The sequence below is a fragment of the Procambarus clarkii genome, chromosome 11, assembly GCF_040958095.1.
Source record: "Procambarus clarkii isolate CNS0578487 chromosome 11, FALCON_Pclarkii_2.0, whole genome shotgun sequence".
NCBI lineage: Eukaryota > Metazoa > Arthropoda > Malacostraca > Decapoda > Cambaridae > Procambarus > Procambarus clarkii.
Genome location: NC_091160.1, coordinates 35,476,473 through 35,503,632, shown reverse-complemented (window position 1 = coordinate 35,503,632; position 27,160 = coordinate 35,476,473). Strand labels below are relative to the sequence as shown.

Here is a 27,160-nt window from a genome sequence, read left to right as displayed (position 1 = left end):
ATAATCCCAGTTTATTTCAGATAAAGCTGATCAATACCAGGAAACCCCCCAACTTGATAAAATATTCTTATTATTAATAATTTAAATTCACCTGCAAGATCAGAGAATGTATAATAACTTTGATAATATTTATCTTCGCTGCCGCTTTTGTTATGGTCACGAGGAAGGACTTCGTACATATACGAAGAGACATTTATTTATATTTATTCATGTTAGTACAAAGAATTTTGTACAAAAAAATTGTTGTGTACTTTTAAAGTTCTTGCAAGCCAGTAAAATAATAAATATATTAGTTTTTAATGAGAGTTTATGGAGTAAATGACGTGTACAAAAGGTATGTGTATAAGCTATATGTACGAAATGGTTGAAACTACAGCAGCTGGACCTGAGACGGAGACGACGGAGGTGGCTCTCCTGTCTCACCTCTCCCATTGTTGTAGCTCTCCTGTCTCACCTCTCCCATTGTTGTAGCTCTCCTGTCTCACCTCTCCCATTGTTGTAGCTCTCCTGTCTCACCTCTCCCATTGTTGTAGCTCTCCTGTCTCACCTCTCCCATTGTTGTAGCTCTCCTGTCTCACCTCTCCCATTGTTGTAGCTCTCCTGTCTCACCTCTCCCATTGTTGTAGCTCTCCTGTCTCACCTCTCCCATTGTTGTAGCTCTCCTGTCTCACCTCTCCCATTGTTGTAGCTCTCCTGTCTCACCTCTCCCATTACTGTAGCTCTCCTGTCTCACCTCTCCCATTGTTGTAGCTCTCCTGTCTCACCTCTCCCATTGTTGTAGCTCTCCTGTCTCACCTCTCCCATTGTTGTAGCTCTCCTGTCTCACCTCTCCCGTTGTTGTAGCTCTCCTGTCTCACCTCTCCCGTTGTTGTAGCTCTCATGTCTCACCTCTCCCGTTGTTGTAGCTCTCCTGTCTCACCTCTCCCGTTGTTGTAGCTCTCCTGTCTCACCTCTCCCGTTGTTGTAGCTCTCCTGTCTCACCTCTCCCATTGTTGTAGCTCTCCTGTCTCACCTCTCCCATTGTTGTAGCTCTCCTGTCTCACCTCTCCCATTGTTTTAGCTCTCCTGTCTCACCTCTCCCATTGTTGTAGCTCTCCTGTCTCACCTCTCTCATTGTTGTAGCTCTCCTGTCTCACCTCTCCCATTGTTGTAGCTCTCCTGTCTCACCTCTCCCATTACTGTAGCTCTCCTGTCTCACCTCTCCCATTGTTTTAGCTCTCCTGTCTCACCTCTCCCATTGTTGTAGCTCTCCTGTCTCACCTCTCCCATTGTTGTAGCTCTCCTGTCTCACCTCTCCCATTGTTGTAGCTCTCCTGTCTCACCTCTCCCATTACTGTATCCCTTCACACTCACCTCTGTCATTACTGTATTCCTTCACCGTCACCCATCCCATTATAGCATCCCTTCATTGTAATGAGTTATAAGTTGACAGCCTAACCAAACTACATTTCCAGTCTCATATTTCAATGCCTTTATTCTTGTAACATATGAAGTTGCTGCACTATTTATAAAGCTATGCTATTATTGTAAAAAAAAAAAAATTATAATACAGTACTGTGTATGGATTTATTTCTGTTCTTTCCATAAACAGGAAAATGACAGAGGAGTTTGGGAAAGAAGGACCGATCCGTAGTATTTTTCTTTCGGAATTTCACCATATTGTTGGACCCAAAATTGTGTACCAATACCCCGAAAATTATGTTTCAAAGGAGGTGTTTGATGCTATTTCTGTGTACATCATACCCAAACCACAGATTCTTAAAAGAATTATAACAGTCAATGTGCTTGGTGTTAAGGTCACGGGATATCCAAATGAAATTAAAAATTTTAAGTATGCAAGAAATGCTTTAATATTCAACCTGTGTTTTGTGTGCGACTCAACGGCACGGACAGTTCACTACGAACCGGCTGTAAAGAAACTTTCTGAATATTTAGAAAATTTAGAGCTAGAAAATGGATTCCTTTCAACCGAAGAGAGTCGAGAGCAGATGCCAGGTATTCTTCAACACATTTTGGAGGAACTCAATGACACGGGAAGATGCACGGTGACAATTACTCTTAGTGAGCCGAAACCGAATTTAAATGAAAATATAGAACGCAAAACTGGAGAAAAAGGAGAACGCAGACCAAGTCTTTATAGTGAGAGACGACATCAGTTGCCTGAAGGGAAGATCACTTATGATGGGCACGAGAGGAGGTTAAGCTTGTTCAGTGACCAGCGACAAGTGGACTCCATCTTCAGAGGAATTCGAAAGCCATCAGAGTCAGAGACGAAAATCCGGCGCAAGTCAGTAGACTGTTCAACAACATCTGTCCTTCATTTGAAGGTAATATTTAGTTAATAATATATGGCATTGTTCAGTTTGATTTGTTTAGAAATGCCATTTTAAATGGTTTATTAGATTTGCTGTCAAACAAATTTGAGACATAACTGATCTAGATAAAATATTAGATATTTCAGTGCATGATTTGTTATCTATTAGCAATGTACTATTGTCTCTTTGACAGTGGAACTGCACATATGAGCCTTTTCAGTGCTAGAATTGGAGGCACAAGTCATATGACTAGTGATAGTTTTATAGATTATAAATAACATAATTATTTCTTCAGTTTATTGCAGATTTATGATTCAGTGCTTGTGCACAGTTAAACTAGATGGTAAACGATTCTATATGACACTGAACATCTGATTATTATTGCACTAAAAAAAATTAAATTTTTGTATATGTACATCAGTGATAATTAAAAAATTAACGACTGTACAGGAACTAAGGTGTTCAATACACCAAGGATAAGGCTGTTGGTTAGCGGACACCAAAGAACCTTAGCGAAGTTTATGTACTCTATGTTAACCGAATTCTACAGGTTGTGGGTATTTGGCCGGACCCGCCTCGGGTGCTGGACCACCACGTGCCGGTCCTCATTTCGGAGCGGGTGTACAGTCGTGGTGATCACTGGGACCTGACCACACAGCAAGTTCTACCCTATATAGATGGATTTTCTCACATTGCCAAAATAGCTGCTGCCGCAGATGTTGAGAATAACTTGGTGAAGGTGCGTTATGTTATGCTGTTTTATTGTTAGTTTAGCTTGTACATCTGTAAGGTTAATTCTTTGTAATAATTTTCTATGAAGCTTAGTTGTACCTCATGTTTACCATTCCTTTTCTCTTATTCATATCTCCATTGATCCTGAAAAAGATTTAGATAAAAAATTTTGAGTGCTTAACTTAATGTACTGTATTGGAAAACAAACTGATTGTTCCGATGAGGGGAAAATAGATCAAAAGTTGGGAAATACATTATAGAGACTAGCAAGCATTAAAGGAAAATATATTACAGAATAGTATACAGTAATTGGAAGTACAGTACTCCCACTCCCTTTCTTGGAAGAATGCCACATATGATCAGGATTCCTCCCTTGCTCCTAACTAATTCAATGGCTGTCCTGAATCTCTGTATAAGTTCCTCACTCCTAACTCGCCCAACATCATTACCCCCTGCACTAATACAAATAATGGGTTTGTTCCCATTTCCCGTCATAATATCATTCATGTTTCCAACAATACAGTATCACCAATTCCAGCTCCCGGATAGCAAACCCTTAATCTGTTCCCCCTATCTCTGGCACAAAACGTTCTGTCTAAATATCTCACCTGGGAATCTCCCACAACCAAAATTTGCTTCGGTTCCTCCTTAACTTTCTGAGCAGCCTGAGGGGCCTGCGCTCCGCCGCTCCTCGCTGATTTCCTCGCTGCAGGCGCACCACAGCACTCGTCCTCCAACACGGCAAATGAATTTGCTGTCCTTACGGCATCTGTAGGCGGCCTTGTCAAGGTCTTCTTAAGACCCCTGTCCTTCATGACTCTCCACGATGAGGTCTCGTCAACACTGGTTTCCTCCTTCGTTTCCTCCCGAAGTCTCAGCCGTCGTACCTCCTCCCGCAGGGAATCCATCTCTGCTCTCAGAGCTCCAACCAGACTCACCAAATCCTTCACTAATCCTTCCATTATTGCAATAATAATGTTACTCCAGAGCTCCAGCTAACACAACCTTTCACTGTGCCAGCACCTGACTGACCTAACAGCACCTGACAGCACCTGAAGTTATTGCATATCAACAAACTCGTAACCCAATGCAATGCTCGTATCCTGATGCAAATTTTCAGAACAAATCGGGCTCGTAACCTGAAAAACTCATAAACAGGGACGCTTGTAACCCGAGGGTCCACTGTATAAGTATCTACATTTAATTTCACCATAGCAAACCACTAAGCTGGTATGATAAATCCAGTAAATGAAAGGTAGCCACACACAGTCAAAAGACAACGCCACCTCCCTCCCTCCCTCAGCATTACACCTCACACCTTGGACACAATGCTAAATATCACCACAATCCTGCTATTATCAGAATCCTGGTCAGTTTTATCAGTCAGGGGTCTTCTGTAATACTGTACTATCATCGCTAAATAATAGCATGTACATATATATTTTGACATTTTTAGGCAATGCTGTGGTCACAAGCTGAACAGCGGTGCTGTGAGTTCGTGCTGCGTGCACCAGCCTTGGTGGCTCACTCAGTACTGAGGCTCTCACACCAGGGAATGTTGCCCACGATTTTTTTTCTAGGTGGTGTCTGGTAACTATCGGTCGTGGCTGGACTATAGCTGCCCCTATCCCTCATGGGGCATTTAAAATCGTGCACTAGAGCCTCAATCGTCTATATATGTATTGCGCGGTTTTGGTAAACTTACTCCCATCGTCTATATATGTTTTGTGCGGTCTAAGGGTTAAGTATACAAAATTAACATATCCTACAGGACATGTTTGAGTAGGCAGTGGTGTGTGCAAGTGACCAGAGTTAAATGAATGACAAATTGGAGTTGCATACTTGACACTACAGTATTTTGCAGAGCATGTATTTAACAAATAATTAACATGTGAAAAATATGGGGCTGAATTCAGAAGCACATTCACACCCAGTCAGTGTTTTCAGCTTTTTTTTTCCATCATTATATACGTAGAATGTGTGAAACTATATAGGCCTACTCGTTATGTACCTGGGCATTATAGTATAAGTGAAAGTATAAAGGATTTTAATTATCTGGACATATAGCCTAGGTACATTCACATAACATATTACATTTCAGGCATGTGTAGAAAACCTGTTGTACTATGATCAAGTACAACTACTTCCAATCTTCCAGTATTCAAACATATACACAGTTACATCTGGCATCCAGAAGCTGTATGAGGATCGAGAGCTCCAAGAGGAATGCCAGCGTGCAGTCTGCAAAACCTTTTCCTCACGACCACAGCAGTCCCATATTTTGATGCTTTACTGCAGGTAAATATGTATTCACCTAGTTGTGTTTGCGGGGGTTGAACTTTGCTCTTTCGACCCGCCTCTCAACTGTCAATCAACTGTTTACTAACTACAGTACTACTTTTTTTTTCCCCACACACCCCAGGAAGCAGCCTGTGACAGCTGACTAACTCCCAGGTACCTATTTACTGCTAGGTAACAGGGGCATTCAGGGTGAAAGAAACTTTGCCCATTTGTTTCTGCCTCGTGCGGGAATCGAACCCACGCCACAGAATTACAAGTCCTGCGCGCTATCCACCAGGCTACGAGGCCCCCTATAGTATTTTATGTGTGGGTGTGCGTATAGGCATCTACGCTTGCAATTCAGCATGATATTTTGGAATTATGACAGAATCATTTGCACTCATAATAGTTAATCTGTGTACTGCCTTATAACTTTTCAGTGAAGGTTTAGGAATAGAACAGAAGGATGAATAATTTTAGCGAGACATAATATTTGTATCCCTTAGATAACATGCAGGACAAATACTGCGCATCAGTGTAAAAATGCTGTTATTCCCCAACTCTAAAAGTCAGTATTTACAAAAAGAGTAAAAGAATTAGTATATATTCTGTTTAATCCCTTTATATTACTCAAATTAATGAATGTTGTATAGGATTATTTTATGTTTTATTTAATGAAAATAGCATGAACAGGTTGGTTGTTGTAGTCTATTGGATGGTCTGTTCTTCCTACCTCATCACCACCACTCCTCCCTCATACCTAGTACACGTGGCATAACTTTGCAATGTTGTTTGTGTCTTGCATTAATATAAAACAATTATGTTTTTCCTTATTTATGATGGAATAGCTTAGGCTTTTGATGTGAGGGAGAAGGATGCTGTGTATCCACCCGTCCCTACAGGTAAACGCTATGTACACAGTTCTTATTTTGCTTACGTGACAAACCTTAAGCAATACTGTACATTAGCACTATTGTCATGCAATAGAGTATTACAATGTTTCAGTGAAAGGCAGCAAATGATCTGTTCTAACTATTGACAGAGGATTTTTTTTTTACATGGAGTGATGTAAGGTAAATATTTTATAATTTTATTGATTTCATATAATTTTTGTTTTAATGTATTCATATTCAACATAAGCCGCTTTTTGAAAGGGTAACTGCAGTTTGTCTAATGAAGTGTTGTTGTTTAAGATTTGCTACCTGAAACAAAAAGTTCCAAGTAGCACGGGCTATGGTGAGCCCATAGGTCTAAGGAAGTGATTCCCAACCTTTCTTGTTTGGAGGAACCCCTGAAATATTTTATGATATCTCTGGGAATCCATACCTGGCTGACATTCATTAAGTTTGCCAGGTAAATTACAAAATAGACTTGTAAAGCAGTAGGGTTAATCTACCCTTGTAATATTTTATTCAAAAAATATTTTATTGCCTATTATTTTTACTGATAACTGTTAAAAAAAAAATTCATTTTACATCTGGCTTACTGGTTACAAACATATTACAGTACAGTATATATAATTGTAATTGCATTGATGCAATTGTTTTTAACAACTTTGTAAGTAACAAGTTATATTTTTTTATAATATATTCACAATTGAAAATAATGTTTCAGTAGAGTAACATTGATTCTAATAATTTTACATAAAATTGAATATCTAACTAAAAAAACTTTCAAAATGCTTAACTGATTTATTAACATAACCTGTTAATAACCATCTTTTTTTTTATATAACTGTTACAATACATGAGACAAGCTTTCGCAAATTCTCATGGAACCCCAGACAAGCAATCAGAGCCCCTGGTTGGGAATCACTATCTTAAGGTGACTTAGCCATGCGGAGGGATTTCAAGACAAAATGGATTTGAAATTAAGTACACATGAAAATATTTTCATTGTAGAGTTGTTGTCTCCATGAAATTGCTCTTATACATTGTAGACTGTCACCCTTCGAAACCAAAATTATGTATTCTTTGTTTATTCACACAAAATACACTACTAGTTACTGTATTAGCAACATTTATATGTACGTGTGGCGAGGTTTGCAATTTTCAGTTTTAAAATTTTCCTATTTTAAGTAAAATAAAATGCTTATTATGTGATCACTTAACAATACCAATGGTATTTTTCAGCATGACGTATGGAGTAACAGTAAGAGACCTGTGTATTCGATTCAATCCTCAAGCTCTTAATATAGACGAACGAAAATTAATTCAGTTTGGCTTGCAACACGAACTGATCCGCCGTCTGCACTGCTATCCTATTTTACTGCCTTCAGGCGATCCCCACTATACTCCAACCAAACACAGTGTAATCCATACAATGTGTAATGGAGGACATTCCTATGATGAAATCTGTTGTAAGTTTGGACTAACATTCAAAGAACTAAATGACAAAATAGAAAGGGATCCAAATATCTTACTTTTATGGAAATGAAGTTCATCTTCAAACAAACAAATGCAAACATCCACTTGCTACTCATATATCAGGTAAAGAGTTGACCAGCTGTCACAAATTGCTCTGGAATATATGTGAGATCTTTTGGTTAGAGATGTTGTTAGGTCTTGTCACATGTATAGATTAGCAATCATTATATTTATAAGACTTAACTTTGTGTAAATTTTTAAATCAATTTTTAAGTATGAAGACATAGGCTTCTCATAAATATTATTATGAGAAATAATAAACTCATAACCAGCGTGTTATGATAAATGCAGTAAAATGGATAATGTTTTGTTACATTATTGCATTTTCTTTTATAATGGAATAACAGGAGAGATTTAAAATGTTGCATGCTATCCACCCCAGTATTTATCTGAAAGCTAGCAAATTAACCAATTAGAAGTTTTAAGATTTTGAAATAATTTGTAAAAATTAACCACAATTAAATTTCCAAGCTATTGTGACTTGTTCAATAAGCTTGAAGCAAGCACAAAGTTATATCATCAACATTGAGAAATACCAAAGGCAGACAGGGGAGCCGGTCGGCCGAGCGGACAGCACGCTGGACTTGTGATCCTGTGGTCCTCGGTTCGATCCCAGGCGCTGGTGAGAAACAATGGGCAGAGTTTCTTTCACCCTATGCCCTTGTTACCTAGCAGTAAAATAGGTACCTGGGTGTTAGTTAGCTGTCACGGGCTGCTTCCTGGGGGTGGATGCCTGGTCGAGGGGACACTAAAAAAGCCCCGAAATCATCTCAAGATAACCTCAAGACATTATTTATAGATAATGCTTTTCCTGCAAGATCTTTAATGCACGTAGTCAAAACATTATTCATCTGAAGATTAATATATCAAAGTTTACCTACTGAAATTTACCGAGAACATTGGTCTGACCTCAATCACCTGGAAAAACAGCAAATGTAAGGGAAGAGTGCCTTTACAAGCCCCGGTCTTCCTGTCCCTAACAAGGCCATGTCTGGTAGAGTTTTATATAGTTGCTAAAATATGAAAAGGCATAAGGAAAAGATAATGTAGCCGCATGCTAATAAAATTTATATGAACTTCAAAATGAAAAAATTGACACAAGCATACTTGGTGACTGATACGTGAGAGAATAGTATCATGAGAGACCGGCTTAAAATAGTTGTGATGAGGAGAATGAACATAAAGTGATAAATTTTTTAATGTTTTACTTAGAGGCAAGATTTTAGCAATGTATTAAGGCTTTTATACGCAACCAAAATGTTTACAAATATAATTTAGATTGTACATATTATAAATAATACTGCAGTTGTATATACAAATATATATATTTTTTTTTTACAAATACAACAATTATTTTCTGTCCATGAATGTACAGCATTTCAAAAGTCATAATGAACTAAACTATCAATACCATAACTAATACAAATAAATACTTCATATTTCAAACATACAATAAATAGTTTGTTTTTGACCAGGAAGCATCCCAGAATAGTAAGTCATTTCAATTATATTATTACTGTAGTATACTGTATATATAGTTTTGTCACATAGTGGTACATCTCCAATTATATTATTACTGTAGATATGTAAATATATATATATTATATATATACTGTATTACATTTGTCAAGTGCTACACTCCAAAGAACATATCTTTCTCTGTTCATTTAAATAAACTGAATTCTTTTGGCATGAAGCAAAGCTATTTTGCAAAGTAATGGTTTTAATTATCACATTTTAATTTTTAATAATAATACATTTTGTGATTACTGTCACAGAGTTCTTGTTTTAATGCAGAATTATACAAACTCGGGGAAACTTTACTGCTTATGAATTTTAGTAAACAGCACTATCACATTTGGGAGCAAATTTACACAATATTGTATTGTATTGGTTTTGAAAAAATGATTTGAAGTGATAATTTTATGACAATAGGGAACAACTTAAAATATAGCTTTAGTTTTAATGATTAATGACCTTTTTAAAGGCAATATTACTGATGCAGACGACATACTGCCATTCAGGCTACCAAAGCATAGTGTACTAAGCTTTACGTAGTCTGACTTGGTGAGAGATGAAAAGGCTGAAGTTTATGGTACTGTATCGAGTCCAATACCCACTTTTCCGAGACGTGAGTGATTTTAGCAAAATTACCTCTCGTTTCTGTTGCAGCAGTAGGCTTGCCAATTACCAGATTTGCACTGCGAACATTTGAGACCACTACAGCACCACACAGCTGCAACAGGTCCTGCAAGAGAGAGAACAAACATTCGTGAAAAATCTTTTAGATACTAAACGAAGAAAATGAAATACAAGTGGAGCATCTAAACAAATATTTGTGTTAATATGTTCAACATTATTTATTATACACAGTATATTGATCACTATATTGTAAGAGAAACAGATTTTATTATCTAGGATTTTCAGAGTCTTAACATTAATATACCCAGAAAAAAAAATATTCACCCCCCCCATGTAACAATGAATTAACATGACCTTTTGAGAAAATTCACTTCATTGTGAAATTGCCTTAATGAAACTGGGGATAAAATCCAGTACATCTCATTATGAGAAAAGTGTAGCAATCAAAATGAACGTTGAGGCATCACCAGGTGATGCGACTCACAGATGACAGCCCACTCACTCACTCAGAAGTTGACTTAACCAAGAGGATTTAATTGAGCTGTACACACCCGTAGTTGACTTGATGGAGGTACACAACCTTCCTGAACGAAGATGTTGCCAACTCCGGAGAAAAGTGTTTGTTTGTACGAGGTGCCTTGTCGTTGTTTTTGTTCCCGACAAATCTAAAAACATTGAGGCGATAATACAGAATACAATAGTCAAGTCTTAAATATATTAGTGATTTAGATCTTAAAGTTAAATATGGCAATACATATTGCATTCTAAATTTTGGCTGCATTACTGTATTTCAAAATCTTGCTCATGGTGACCTTTACATGAATTAAATAAAAGTAGAGATGCATTTAGTGCACTTCATATTGTATAAATAAAATTACAAGATACAGTATACCAATGAAGGTTAAGAACTTCACAAAAATTCTTTTGTAAACAATTTTATCAATACTGTATACTATCGTTACATTCTGCCTAGCTTGTGTTGAATAATCATGTGCTTTACACAAGTAACTTTGACTTGCATCTTCGTTCCAAAGATGCAAGTCTCCTAAAATATTTGCTATTAAATGCTCCAAAATACTGAAAACAATGTGACCGGCTAGAAATGACAATAGTGCATCAACTTTCTTTTTTCAGCAAATACTTCCACACATCCAGACATAATTCAGATTATAGAAACCTGGTCTGTTAGCAAATCTGAGCATTGTGTAATTTTGTTAGTTTAATGATTTTCAGTTATATGTAACAATATTCTACAATGGTGATGACAGTACAGTACTAGTGTCATGTGTGATCTCTTGTTGGAAAGGTTCTCGTTATCCAGCTAATAATTTTTCTTGCCGTTATAATAGATACCTTATTGCGATCTTTACTAGTAAGGAAAAAAATTTCTCTTTAGTGTTAGTCTAGGGCAGTCATAAAGTTGTGTTCTGATGCTAATTTTGCAGTCGTCAACAGTAAGGAGTGTGTTCATATGAATGCTGTGATACTATTTACATTCTTTATTACACAAGAATTATTGTATACTATATATCAAATTTAAGTACAGTATACTGTATTTGATTACAAGTTAAAAATGAAAATAATTTTAAATTGCTTTTTTGTCAAAGGTAATCTGAACTCCAAATAACCCATAACCTATTATTATAAAGAGCCCACCATGTGGTAGACTGCTTCAGGGGGACCTGGGCAGATCTGACTTGACTGATACTGTACTTGAGCAGTAGGTTACTGGGTAACCTACTGGGCAGTGCAGTATGCTGGAAAATGACTATAATGATGATAATATTAAATGAAAGCTGAAAATATACTAAATCATTATTTTCAAAGAGTGGGATAGAAGTTGACCAGACCACACACTAGAAGTTGAAGGGACGACGACGTTTCAGTCCGTCCTGGACCATTTTCAAGTTGACTTGAGAATGGTCCAGGACGGACCGAAACGTCGTCAACCCTTCAACTTCTAGTGTGTGGTCTGGTCAACATACTTCAGCCACGTTATTGTGACTCATCGCCTACAGTGGAATAGAACTGTGAGATTTGAGTTCAAAAACTAAAAAAAAATATTACCTTAGCTCCTGGGGAAAACGTAAATATTTCAAACGGTTCTTCTGGTGCCCAAGTTTCCATTTCTAAGGACTGATACAACCAAGACACATCAACAACCCAACACCCGAGGGCAATACCAAACAGAAGGTTCATCGTACGCCGGGACGCTCCACACACTACATGTGTTGTGCTGGTGTTGACGTGCTCTGTTATTCGGTAGCCTCTTAGCTTCTTAATTATTGAAATGAGGCTGCCCATTTCTCTGTTGACAATTCACTTAGCTAATAAATGATACATTTTTATTTATTAATGAAGTCTTGTCAAGACAGAGGTGTAATGGTGGGTGTCATGATAATGGTGATGGAATGGATGGTGATGGATTTTCTTAGATTAAGGACCTGCCCGAAACGCTGCACGTACTAGTGGCTTTACAAGATTGTAATTACAGTACTATGCTATGTATCCTCACAATCCCAATGTACCTTCTTGTATATATATAAATAAATAAATAAATAAAAATAAATAAATGGTTGTGAAAATTTGATGTACTAGTAATAGTGGTTGTTGTGGTTATGTTTATGATGGCGATAGTGAAATTAACCCACAGTGTGTATGCATCATAGAGGCATCTCTGGTTGCAACGTACTGGAGTTGTCCCGTATCATTCGTTGAATCAAGGTTGTACTGTATTACGCAATTCTAATATTTTAGGAAAAACCAGGTTGGTGAAAATATTAGATATCCTTTCAGGGAATACCCAATAAGGAATGAAAGAGGCTCAGTACATCATACAAGTATATAATTTATTATTATTATCACCCCATTTACCAGTTTCATGGGGTGAGGAAGTAGGTACACTAATTATCAAAAGATGGCACCAAGCCAGTAAGATTATTTAACATTGTCTGTGTTGTAAGATATTCAAGAGGTGCTAAATATCATGCAGGATGCCAGAGTGAGAGCAATGGGATGAGGAAGTACAGTATTAGCTAACAGTAGACAGGATAGGAAAGCAAGGTTAAAAATACTCATAATAAAACCCATCAAATATCAGGTATCAAAATCCTTTAAAATACAATGCAAAATTTCGTTTAGATTAGTTATATACAGTAGTTAAATAATCAGAAATTAAACTTCCTAATATAGAGAAAATAATGAACAGAAAATTATGATATGTATATTATACATGACAGTGAATAATAGTACAGTATTGGCAAATAACAGTTGTCCATGATAAAAAAAAAAAAATATTCAACAGGACAACAATAGATATTAAAGATGTTCACAAAACTCGACAGAATCATTGAAAATTATTTACAGATTTTTCTCAGCTCAACAGGGTTAGAGAAGATTAAATTTTACACTACAGCAAATAAATTGTTCTATTATTTTTATGGCATGCTCTGTCAAAAAATGCAGAGAAGCTCTCAAAATGAAACACAAGGTATCCAAGATTTATTTATATACTAAGTGGCATGCACTTCTCTATCTACTGTAGTTAGAAAAAATTACAACTGCCTATTTCATGTGTCTCCTTGGATGTCCTGTACACTCCGTGTGTCTCCGTGGGTGTCCTGTACACTTCATGTGTCTCCCTGGATGTCCTGTACACTCTGTGTGTGTCTGTGGGTGCCCTGTACACTCTGTGTGTGTCTGTGGGTGCCCTGTACACTCCATGTGTTTCCCCGGGTGTCCTGTACACTCTATGTCTCCCCCTGGGTGTCTTTTGTCAATGCATAGCTCATAACAAAATGCCTTCTGCAAAATACGTGAAACAATATTGTGCAACATACATCAATATTTACTACATTAATGAATATAAACAAAAAATGTGAATACAACTAACATATGTTCAATGAACCTACTGAAACTACACATAGCAAAGTTTAGCCTCTGAAATAACAATGAAAGCAAATTCGTTATTAACAAGGATATTTTAACAGGTTTTCATAATGCATGAATATTCACAGACATACTGTACTCATTTCCATCTTGGACCCTTCTTCCTCATTCATAAAAAATCACGCATTACACATTCTCCAAGTAATTCCTCCACCTAACCCGCTCAACTTCAGCACGTCTCACAAGGTTGAGCTCTTCTCTCACCCTACTTACAATACAACAATAACAACATTTAGCTATCATTGTGTATGTCATTATCCATTCATAATAAGAAGTAATATACTCCATGCATAGATAGCTTTCCTCAGTTGCTCAACTACTATACTAATACGTAATCACAACATTCAATAAGAATTTGACACCCTCAACACTACACTAACAACCACAGTGCAGATTTCCTAAGCCAGGTTGTGTGTGACACCAACTCTACATGCTAATTTTTATTTACTCTAAGAGGGAACACGAGTAGAATTAGTTTGACTCTTTGTTTGAATATTAAAATATATCCCTTCCACAGCTTATTTGATGCCTTTCCCTACTTGTTTTTTCCCCAGAACACCATCAGTTAATCACTGTACAACCATGTCTACAATTATTACTGCTGGGTGAACAGGGCCAGACAGTGAAGGAATAAACCCCAGTTTTCCCACCTTGCAATGGATTCAAACCCAGACCATTCTCACTTGCATGGCAAGTGGGACTAGCCACTTAACTGTTCCACCAAAAGGTGCTGTATTTACACTTGATTGAAGTGGTTGTTACATGAAGTGATTCAAAGTTGAGGGTTCAAAAAATAACAAGTATGGTAAAGCAGGGATAAACCATTTAATACTGAAAAAAAGATAAGTACCTTGTGCTGTAGTGGTTTGCACACTCATTTCACACGTAAGAGAACCTGGATCACAATCCTGGGAGGGGTTGGGCTATTGGGCATCATTTATTTGCTCTATTGATCTGTCCACTCACCAGTAATTGGGGACTTCAGTGTGAAATAATTGGCAAATGATACACTGGAGAAACATGGTGCTCAATAACCTAAATAAAAAATAACGAAGTCTGCTGCAATACTTACTTGGAATGCACACTGGTAAAGCATATAGATGGATTCTTGCCACTTTTAGATTTACCTTTCTTCTCTCTTCTTTTCAAGCCATTTTTAAGCTGAAATTCTTCTATTGATTTTCTAGGTTGTGGAAGTGGGCGGATCTTTGATTCCAGGAATATGCTTTCATCCCCAGAACTTGAGAACAACTCATCCTCATCTGATCTCGCCTCTTTACATAAGGAGTGTTGAGACGAGCTGTTCGACTGCACATACACAAACTCTCTTTCTTCTGATGTAGGCTCATATTTTGGCCCTTTAATTAAGGAGGTAAATTCAACTGACTTTTTTCTATTACGGAAGGAATTTTTGTGGTTACGTGGCAGTGGCATAGATGAGTTTCTGTCTTTTTGATCCCTCAGTGCGGCACGCTGGGTTCTGGCACCCTTAATCTGCAGGCCTGCGTATGGTCCTCGTATAATTTTGTCACGACCATCTGGAGTAACCGGTATTATAAGCTCCTGAGATGGCATCAACACATCCACACTGAGTAGCTTTCTCCTCCTAGCTTGTGAGGAACTGAAAAAAGTATTCTGGGAATCTGGGATAAATGAATGCTGGTCATCTATTGAGTTGGTTATACTGGTTCTGTCAACAGAATTTGTCCTTGTTTCTATGGAGTTACTTTTGTCACTGTTCAAGTCTTTATTGCTAAAGTTATTGCATTCAGATGTCTTTTGGCTGAAGTCAAAACTAAAAGATTCTTTCTCTGATGTTACATTAACATCAGTTTTTTTTTTTTTAGAACTTCTTGATGTCTGTGTTTCAACTTCTAAAACTGAAGTTTTTTTTTTAACTATTCTTTTATTATTATTACTACAAGATTTTGTTTTGGATCTTGTAATTCTGACATTCATTTGTGTTTCTTCAGCATTTATTCTACTTTTTTTCTCTTTTGGCCCAATTAAACACTTGGTAATTAATTCATTTACTTCTGATACAGCATTCTCTTGTGAAGTTACAGACTTTCTTTTCACTGGAGATTTGTTTTCAATATTTGTATCATTATGGTTAAAATAACAGTTGTCTGGCCTCGAGGGTGGTGTATCACCACTACCACAGCGTGCAGGCGTGCTCTCACCCTCACACTGTCCTCGGCTGGCATCTGCCACAAGTGAGCTACTTTTGATGAGTTCTGAATCTTCAAATTCCGAAGATGAACTATAAACCAATTCTTGAATATTTCCCTTCTCATCTTGCAAAGGATTTACAAAGTTTGTTTCTGATTTTGATGGTTTTGCAGTTAATCTAACTGGCATTTCTTCTGCCTCAACATTATTATTGCTATTACTCAGCCTTAGTTTTAGATTAACACTTTCATCAGACTGGGTTTTACTGCCAATAGTCAGCCGACTCTCCTCATTTTCTAATATTGAAGACTCTACCCTTCCTCTTGCTGATCTCTCTTCATCACTTCCACAAAATACATCTTCTGAAGAGGAGTCAAAGGAAAGACCAACTTTGCTTCTGATACGGCCTGTGTTACTGCCGTCTGATTTGGGAGAAAAGAATCTGAAGAAAAAAATATAACCACATTAAATTCAAAATTTATCAGGAATTTTTTTCCACATTATTACTCAAATATTAACAACTATTTTCTTGTAGAGCTCAATGATGTATTCCACTCCATTACTTGGGAATGTTGCAGGTGTATTAGGAGAGCTTGCAACACATACCATGTATATTCATAATTAAGCTCTTCATGCAACCTGTCCTCTTAAAAAGAACGTCGCTTTTGGCCGTTTGCCCGTATGGCCGAATATGGACGTAATTTGAAAATGAAAAAAAAATAAATATAAATTTTGGATTTTTTTCAGCAACAGTAAGCTAAGGGTCCTCTGATAGGTTAGGTGGGCAGGAAATTCTCATGAAGTTTCAAAAGGGAATGAAAAACGTTAATGGAAAGAATCCTTTTCTAAGCTTGCCGAGTATGCCGGACGACTCAAACAGAAAACGGAACAGTACGTCACTTTTGTGAGTCGATTTCATTTCAAATTACGTCCAAATTTGGCCATAGCGCGCATACCAGCGAAAAGTGACATTATTTTTAAGAGGACGGGTTGCTTCATGGGTGTGCTGCCATGTTTTTGTGTCCTTATCTAAATTATCACCTACTCTTATTCAAGGCAAACAAAGAGCTTACAACAGAAATGAATATAAACTTAAACTGCAGTATATGAACATATAATTTTAACAAATAATTGTTCGTACCTATCGTAGAGGCGTTTTACGAGTGGGGTATTGATGCCCTGAGACAAAAATTCTGAATTGTTTTCGTCATCCTCACTTGATGCAGACGATACAGACTGGCGTTGACGTGGGGTCAAAAGATGACTGATGCCAAACAGTGGCGAGTTTACAGCCTGTAAAGTCAACATTTTTCAACACTAGGGTGAGAACATAATTTTTTATGACTGTTTAATGATATTTTTGGATACTTAATTCATGAAGAGAGTTCTGTAGGAGAGTTACAGGATCATTCTCACTAAAGGATTTCTCAGCCACATTCACTATTCACCACTGCCACTATGTCACATTTACTCTCCACTCACTTCCTTTTCCTGCCAAGAAGTTCCTCTCATTTTCTAACAGTTTGTGCACCACCATCCAGGCTTGTTTGGTATTCCTAATCATACATTTCTTGTACAGTATACATACTACATGTCACTTGTGTCATTTGTTCATACACTAACACCAAGAGTGCAGCAGACAAGAGAAGGGTAAAAAACTGGTACTAGCCACACTAAATAGACCATGTGTAATTATGCCACTCATGTTTAGATGAACAGCAGTAGATGGAAAAACAAAATGAAATGGACTTAAGTCAGGATACCCCCACAGCTAGTAATTATTTCAAACAAACGAGTCCAAGGCATGTAGATGGGTGGAGGATATGTAAACAGCAGTTTCCTCACCAGATTTCTATGTGTACTTTTTCTTTACATAAGAAACAGTTTAAGGGTTCAAGGCCGTGGACCAAGCACTGACATGGATGTTGTCATGTGATGAAGGCGAAGAATAGCAGCCAGTTTGGAAGAGCTCTACACAGTGGTTAATGTGATGCCAAATGAGGCGGCTTTGAGTGTTTATGTGTAAACATTTTGTGGTCACTCTGGGCTAGGTATTCTCCAGTGCATTCTTAGCATCAGTAACAACTCAGCTAGGATGTTTTACATGATTTCTGTTGCATTAGTGCAGCACGTCACCTTACTCGGACTGTCATGAGTCATTCCTATGGAACCAGTGACCTAGCCTTAGGAAATACTGAAGTGTCCTGCTCAGAAAGGAAATTTTATATCATCTCAAAAGCCTGAATTATAAAATAACAAATAATATTTTATTAATTTGTTTCCTGGCACTACAATTCCAGTCTTGCAAGAATTCCTTGAATGTTTGTACATAGTTTCTGTTGCATCCAATTTGTCACTGGATTCGTTCTGATTGACCAAATTTCCACTGTACAGTATAGTATAGTACGTATATGGATCTTTAGTTGCTAAAACTCATCATTAAATTCAGTACATAATCTAAACATAATTAAAATATTAGCAATCATTCTCACATTTTTCTAGGAAATATGGAAACATTTTGAAAAGTATATTTTTACCTCCTTTTCAGAATTATATGATGGAAAAGCAAACTGCTTATTACTTGACGCAGATGAATCTGATGGGGAGCTTACGGCTTTGAGCCGCCGGCGGGCACGAGCAGTTGCTAGCTTTTCTTCTTCTGAAAGCTCTTTTGGCTGCATAGACCTTAGCCTCTGGAAAAAGGAAATACAATACCATAATAGTTATTCTTAAAGAACTGTTTGGAAATACTAATGCTAACTTTTTAAATTATAGTATATTTTAGGATGGCAAAACATGTGAAGGAGCAATACAAGAGAAAGGTGACTGGGTCTCTGGAGAAAGGGAAAACCAATATTACCAACATAAAGAAAAGTGGAAATGACACATTGCAACCTTGATGGAATGGAACCCAAGTGACCAGAAATGTTGCAGACCATCGGTTTCGGTAATACAGTTAGGTTCAGTCTATTCCCAATCGGGAATCCCGGATTCATATGCCAGACGGCACAGAAATGGTCTGGCATGTTTCCTATCACCAAATGCTTGTGTTCACCTAGTAATGAATAGGTACCCGGAACTTAGCCAACTGTTGTAGGGAGGCATCCTTGGGAGGGCCAGTAGCTTGACTTTGGGGGGGGACCTCGATACAAGTCTAACGTATACAGTACTGTACTAGTATATACACAAACTGTCTGTCCTCCAAGAAAAATAATTATATTGATAATTAAATTTTAATAATATATATTTTTTTAATTCATCAAATGATAAACACATCCTTCCACTTGCTTACTCAGCTAAATAATCTGTAATACAGTATTGTATTTTAAATCAATTATGCCTATTACTACATATATGTAGATTGGTGAGGTGTGTGGAGGATGAGAGGTGGTGTGGAGAGTGGGTGGAGAGTGTGGAGGGTGGGTGAAGGTGTAGAGGGTGAGTGGGTGAGTAAGTGTGCAAGTACCTAAGGGTAATAAAAGGATGATTGCTATACTCATGTTGTCCTGCATTTTCCATTATTTTTTCTAACACTACTGTGTGCCATTTTGAAGCTTTTGATTGCCTTGCATTCTCTATCCTCTCATTTGATGTATCCCGTCCATCTATTATACAGTTCACAAAAGTGAATTGTGCAACTTTTTATAGGATAATATAAATTCTTTTTTGTTAAGCTTGAATCTATTGCCCTCTTGTTCATAAAGTTGCAGATTTCAAAAATACCTCCTTATGAACATTTTTTTTTAATATGAAAACGTTTCAAATGCTGTTGACATTATTCTGTTGACATTAGCTGCTACCTTCTAAAAAAAAATTTATAAAATGGAAAGCTGTATCCCCCTGCATTCTGTACTGTGTTTGTGCAAGACAGACCCAGCTGATGAATAAATATACAGTATTTACAAAACTATACCTACTCTGAGTTTAGCAGATAGAAGTGGCTTTGAGTAGGTCTCAATTGAGCAGCTGGGGTAGAGTGCCTCAGGCACACGCTGCTGCTGCTCGCGACACGCCTCGACCCACAACGATGATACCAAGTGTAGTCCACGCTTCATGGCTCGGTTGAAAACAGTCTGGAAAAATCACATCATATTATTTTAAAACAAAGAAACAATACATTTATATTATAATAAGTTTTATAGCCTACAATGTAAGTTAAAACTAGAAATGATTTATCTTTTATTATTCATGTTACTGGCTTCAAACTTATTACCAATTGGAACATATGATTTACTTGTACACACAAGTGTTATGAGGAGAGGCAGGAGGAATTGAACATATTGAAGCTAACCGACAGAAGGCAAAAAAATGTAATACGATCACCACATACAAAACTGCAACACGAACCAACAAACATTTTTTTTTAAAGAATCAACTCTAAGAACAAAGGGTTACAGATTGAAGCCCAACAATTTGCCTTACATCTTTTGGCATGAGTTTATCTTTTGTAAACATTTAGTATTTTACCTAAACTGAAGAGCAAGGAGGGTGTACCAATTTAAGTTCTCCTTAATTATTAACTTTAGCCATAAATCTTACAGCAAAGAGGGTACAGAATCCTTTTACATAATGAAAATTGCTCTCCCCCCCAAAAAAAAGAGAAAGTATAAGACATTGTTATTGATAACCTCCACTGTACAGAGTCATTCCTATGGAACCAGTGACCTAGCCTTAGGGTACAGAAAGAACCTGCAATGGCATTTGATGAGACCCTAGATATGATGTCTAAAATTCCAGATATACAGACAAACTCAAACCCAACTCAAGCAGAAGCTAATAGTGCACCTAATCACTCTACTAAAACACAGCTTCAGGGACCCATCTTTGTTAACTATCAATCTATTCAAGAAACTACACTGCTAGACACTTTCTAGCTGATGTTAATTCAGGTAAACACTTCAGAGGAAACCAGCAAATATGTAACACTCAGTGACTGAGACTCAAGACCTAGCAGGTTTCCCAACTAGAAAACTTGAACGCTCATCAGTGACACGATGCATTGAGTAAAATTTAAATACTTAGTTTAGATCTGATCCCAGCCTGTAAGCTTGCCACTAGCATAATCAAGCTGTATATAAGGTTGGTAGAGCTGGACATGGCTTACCACCTGGTATAGTTCAGAATTAAGAGGAAGTTTGTTTTGATTAGGTTACACAAGTAAGAGCTGGGGGCTACATTCCTTTGAGTTAGAGCACAGGCCATTATAAATATACAGTAGTACTGTACTGTGTTTGTTATCCTGGCTGGACTGACTCATCTTTGGTAGTTTTCCTGCATGTAGCTTGGTGTTCAATCCCCCACCGTCCAAGTGGTTGGGCACCATTCCTCCTCTCCCCTCCCCAATCCCAAATCCTTATCCTGCTCTCGTCTAAGTGCTATAGTCATAATGCCCTGGCACTTTCTCCTGATAGTTTCCTGTCCTTCCCTTTAAATGAGCCATTTGAATAGTCCTTGAAGCATCAATGATGTATGTGTCCGTTCCTGAATGTGTTCTAGACCATAATGTGTGCACTAGATTACTATACCTACAAGAGAAGCAGGATAATGAACTTCATAAATCATTGGATTACAGCTTCAAGAAATTGTAATTAGTCCAGGGAAAAAATACAATTTCCTTTTAAGCAGAACAAAATCTGAATCAGCCTACATTATGGCTTGATTCACAGTGCCCCGACAGTAGCACAGGAGAGGTCAAATGGTTACAACATCAGAAATTTCACTCGTGAAACTAAACAACTGAAAATCCTTCAAAGAAGAAGTAGGGCAGAATAATAACAATCTATAGTACTGTAATTAAGCAAAATAATCTCAGTCTGAATATTCTTACTTATCAGGAAATTACTATGATTATGTAGACTCATGAGCTTCATTCAAGCTTGATTTGGGTTTACTATTTCTAGTTGTAAAACTTTATTCACCTATTTGAAGATATTAAGATATGAATGTTGATATTGTGACCTAGATCATCTATTGACTGCAGAAACTCAAACTTAGAACAAAATTACACGAACCTTAGAGCCATCCCTAAAGATAACATGGGTAACAGATGCATTTAACCTTTCTTGCACCTCTGCCCCCAAAGCACGCACGTGTTCTTTAATGACTGCAGAACGATTATCACACTCCATGCGAACCTCTACATAAGCAACAACACCTGAAGGCAAAAGTTTTCAAACAATTTAATTACAAGAATTGTTTTGATACATGTGTAACAAGACATATAACATATACTGTAATCTAATTAAACTAGACAATGGACTATTAAGTTTGTGTATTTACATTACATTACAAATGAAGCGTGACAGGAAAATCCAGTATTGGAAATTAAAAATGAGGAGACAATATACAGAATTCAATTGCCAAATAGTACATTACCCTACGAGTCTGTCTGTATATACAAATTCTTCAATTGGGTATTTGATTTACTAATTGCTTTGCATGAAAATGAATAAGGTACTGTACAGTATTTTGAGAGAAAAACTCGAAATGTATGTTTTAAACAAATTCTACATTAAATATGGGTAAGCAACATTTAAAACAACTACCCCGGTAATTATAATGAATATATTGTATATCTGAATCCATTTAATTTACTTATTATGCACCCCATACCCATCCCATGGGCAGTGGTGGAAAGTGTTACATGGGCACATAATGGGTTCAGGAACTGAACCCCATAGTTCATTTAGCTAAGCAAGTGACAAACTTGTGAAGCAAGTTACACAATTGTTAGTATTACATGCACACATACTGTTCATACATACACATACATATACTGTACAATAGAACATCGAGTGACGAACGGCTCCAGTTACGAGCATTTCGAGTAACGAGCAAGCCACTCGCAGAAAATATGTCTCGACTGACAAGCTTTCGCTCGATTAACTAGCGTTCAAGCTGGTTCTCGGACACCTCCAACGACAGTTTTGTTGTTATTTCGCAAGACGAGTTTTCCACATGACGAGCTCAGAGCCGGAACGGATTAAACTCGTTAATCGAGACGCCATTGTACATATATATATTACACACATACATGCATACACATACATATATACATACATATATATACATACATATACACAAATACATATCAATAGTCTTTTTATATCACAAGCGAGTTAAGAGGCTCACAACAGTCTCTATACAAGGCACTTTACATCTATGGTGAGTCACGCAATTACTGTACAGTACGAGTCTTGCTCCACACCTACCCAACTGGGCGGCAGCTTTACAGTAATGTTCATGCACTGCCCATCCTCCTTTTTGGGTAGCACAGTGTACTTATAGTGACAATGAGGACCATAGTACATGTACTGATGTTTAATGCAATTAGAAAGTAGAAATCAGACATATTGAATTTAGACCAGAAAAAGATTTTTGTTATGCTGCAAAGACAAACTAAACTAACCTAACTTAACCTTCTTAGACTTAATATACACTATCTGAGGCCTTGTATAGTACATATGTGTACTAGATTAGGCCTTGGAATATTTAAGATTGTGTTTTTGCTTCATTTTTTGGACTCTATTATTAAATGAGTACTAGTAGAATTTGTTCAAAATTCTACTATCTCATTCCTTAGTACATTAATTCTACTATCTCATTCCTTAGTACATTTGGTACACATATTGTAGTTAAAAAACTACTATATAAACAGGAGGATGGGTTGGCATACATTAGCTACAGTAAGCAAATTTTGGATACTTTACTAAGATTTCTTGCAGTACATCATTATGAATGAAGTACTTACACATTTCTTGGACACCACTGATGGTGTTATCTCTGAATCCCTTTATTTTTTTCACATCCCATTATATAATAATGCAAAGTATGTGAATAGTTCTGCTGACAAAGTTTACATTTGGTCAACTCTACATCAACAGATGATGCCAACTCCCAGAGGTACTTGTAGCGGAGCCTAAGCCTAGCACTGGTAACATGTAGAAGTCTGCTAACCTTATTGGATGATCCACTGGTACATTTTAACACGAGGGCAAGGTAATTTTCAGGAGAGCACACTAAGCCAGTATGACTATATAGCACTTGGAAGGGACACAAAAACAGGATAAGAACAGGAATATTAGGGCAGTGTGAAGAAACATAGTCCATCCACGTGAACTATCAGAGATCAGCGACCTTTGCAAGAGGAGAGGCCATCACTGTATTAACCAGTCAAAATGGTTAGATGGAAAATTTTAAAAATATACAAATGCCTAATACCCAAATTGTTTTAAAAATATTAACAAATCAAAGTCTGAAGCATCTCACCTGACAAAATTGACTTCAGTTCTGGTTGTGGTTTTGCAGGTTCTCGAGATATAGCATCACAATTATCCTTCTTCAGTCTTTCAGGATTGTTATCTGGCAATGACATGTCAGATGACAAAGCCTTATTAGACCCACCAAGATTCACATTTAAATTACGTGCCAATGCTTGTGCTCCTGGCAGTGCTTCACACGCTACCTTGCCACAAACACTCCAACGCCGACCTTTCATCTTTTTTAAACTAAGCAATAGCTGCTTTTGGGTTTCACCATTTAATAAACATGGTGGCTGTCCTTCAACTGGATCAGTTTCATCTAAATTTTGTGATTCAAGTCCCTCTATGATACCATGAATAGTGTTCTCAAGAGCTTGCTGACTACTACTGACTACTGGAGTCAATTGGAGATCTTCACTATTAAAGTGCAAAGTTACATTTTCTCCCTTTCCAACTTCTAAATTATCACCTTCGACTTTACTATCACCTTTATTGGGTAATTGTGACCGCAGCATTTTCCTGGAGTTTGTGGGCAGAGGTTTGGTTGGTGTATTCATTGATCTCCTTGGCTTGTGTTCCTTTTCTATGATTGATCTAACTTTATGTGAACCATTTGTAGAATTATTAAGATCAAATGGTAATATAATGTCAGCTAATGATAACCTTTTTTTACCTTTTACAGGAGAAAGCATCCCAACTCTCTCTGTTACTCTTGTTCTTCTTCTTTCATTATTATTATTCTGACCAAAAAGCATTGAACTGTTTTTCATTTGTTGAGATTGGAGGGATTTTGCGAAAGAATGTTCAGACTCCAAAATAGACAACAGTTTCTTAGTTCTGCCCAAGTTAAGATCTGGTGTAATAGCAAATGTGAGGGAATCATCATTCGTTTCATTGATTTGATCACTATTTTGTACAACAGCTTCATTATGTTCATGGTTCTTATTATCTGCATTGGTAACACAGTTATTTACAATATTTAGTAATTCATCATCTGGAGTTTCCATCACAGACGTAAAGGTGGAGCCCGTAACTACACTCGTACTAGAATTTGTAGGTGTTTCTGGTACGACTAATGAGGTAGCACCAGTACTATTCCTCATTTGTGGATTGAAAAGGACATCTTGCAGATCAGGGGAAGTTTTTTTGGACCCTAATGGAGTTTTCTGTCGACCTCTTCCTCTTTTCTTCATCTTTGATATTCAAACGAATCTTGTAAATCCAAAACCTGAAATTATGAAGAAAAATTTTCTTTAGTAATGTATGCTATTACAGTATAGCTACAGGATGGTATATGTAATCTACAGTGATTGGAAAATATGATCCAAGTAACACAAAATGAGTGCTAAAAAGATATATTTTAAATATAGTACCACTAACCATAATCAAAAAGATTTTTTTCCATTTTTTTTAAATGTTGTAATTTTTTGGAACTTTGTTATCTGCATTTGAATTACATTTCTAAAGAAAATGTGTTCTTTGTATATATACACCATATTGGTGATGACTTTTTTACATAGGTGGGTACAGGAATAGACAACTTCTGACTCCTATTAACAGGCTGAAAGTTTTCCTTTCCCAAATCTCATTGTAAGCCTTGCCCACTAGTTTTCCTTGGAACACTACCCACCCCTATCAAACACCGCTCCTGTACCAGATAAGTCCACTACGGGCTCACCATAGCCCGTGCTACTTGGAACTTGTTCCGAGTAGCTGAATCTATAACAACAACATACCCACCAATCAGTTAACAACCAGGTACCAAATTATTACTGGGTGAACATGGGTGAACAGTTAAGGATTGGCACCCAGACAATCCTCCCTGGCCAGGCCTTGGCCAACCTTCACCAAATAGTTAGCGAGGCACGGTGCGAGTCTTACCACTATGCCACCAAAGACCTCTCTTGCAACCTGACTTTTATAAGTTAATAGTTTCATAAGTTTTACTTTGTTACTTGCCTCTTTACCAATAACACCTAGGTTGCTTGATTTACTTAATTATTAAAGTACTCCTTCCCAGGTTAATTAGTGTTATCAAAAGATCACAATTAAGGAAAGTGGTGATCACTGTGTCTCTGACAATATATGTAGTGAGTTGTTTATCTAGTTGTCTGCCCTTGGCCTGAGCAGTGTTGGGATAAAGTAAATAGGTGCAAATTGAGTGTATATACCATGGCTCCTATGCTAACTAAACATCATTAGTCCGAGTTGGATTGGGTTCCTTTGTGGCCAGTAATTAAGTAACAGTGGCAGGTGAGGTGATAAGTGAGTAACCCAGCAAAAGTAACATCAAGTAAGTGGAGACACAGGTGGCAAGTTTCCTTACACCTGATGCAGCTATTCCAAAACCTCTTTGGGTAAAAAAAAAAGGTTGCTGGTTCATACGTTTACTCGCCACGTTATAAGAATGGTGGTTTGCCGTGTTATAATCAGATTACTAATTAGGGCCACCATCAGGTTTCTAACAAGGGCCATCATTAGGTCAATAACAAGGGCCCACCATCAGATCAGTCACTAACAAGGGCCATCATTAGGTCAATAACAACCCTCATATCATAAGTCACCAATAAGAGCCACCTTCAGGTCAGTCGGAACAAGGGTGATCCTTAGGTCAGTCACTGTCACAGCTGGTCCCAGAAAGTCACTGTCAAACTTCATGTTGATGCAGCATCCCTGATAACATCTCCCACACTTAACTACATCACTCTAGCCTCCGTAACTCACAATACACACACACCACAACCTCACTACAACAACAACAACGTGCAGTTCGCAACAGTTACACTACAGATCAATAACTTCTTGGTGATACGTGCAGTTTACCAGATCAACAACACACCACAGCTCGCGGGTCTTTCTTAACCACTGACAAACAAAGGCCGCC

At 37.3% G+C, this 27,160-nt stretch overlaps 2 protein-coding genes across 3 annotated transcripts; one reads left to right on the top strand and one right to left on the bottom strand.

Moving 5' to 3' along the window:
- Positions 1–362: 362 nt before the first annotated feature.
- Positions 363–9,467, top strand: Nprl2 (Nitrogen permease regulator-like 2). The gene is made up of 5 exons (XM_045742374.2): positions 363–405; positions 1,592–2,327; positions 2,866–3,054; positions 5,149–5,345; positions 7,460–9,467. The coding sequence occupies exons 2-5, from the start codon at positions 1,596–1,598 to the stop codon at positions 7,761–7,763; spliced, it is 1,422 nt and encodes a 473-aa protein (XP_045598330.1). The 5' UTR covers positions 363–405; positions 1,592–1,595; the 3' UTR covers positions 7,764–9,467.
- On the bottom strand, positions 8,942–27,160 carry MCPH1 (Microcephalin). Of its 2 annotated transcripts, XM_045742373.2 has the most exons (10): positions 27,093–27,160; positions 24,284–25,504; positions 22,027–22,169; positions 19,933–20,088; positions 18,553–18,708; positions 17,157–17,308; positions 14,916–16,457; positions 11,963–12,203; positions 10,447–10,560; positions 8,942–10,001 (listed from the first exon to the last, which is right to left on the bottom strand). In XM_045742373.2, exons 2-10 carry the CDS (start codon positions 25,467–25,469, stop codon positions 9,804–9,806), a joined length of 3,888 nt encoding a protein of 1,295 aa, XP_045598329.2. In that variant the 5' UTR covers positions 25,470–25,504; positions 27,093–27,160; the 3' UTR covers positions 8,942–9,803. The 2 variants fall into 2 exon arrangements, with proteins under 2 accessions (XP_045598329.2, XP_069178680.1); XM_069322579.1 differs by lacking the exons at positions 8,942–10,001; positions 10,447–10,560; positions 11,963–12,203 and adding an exon at positions 12,728–13,699.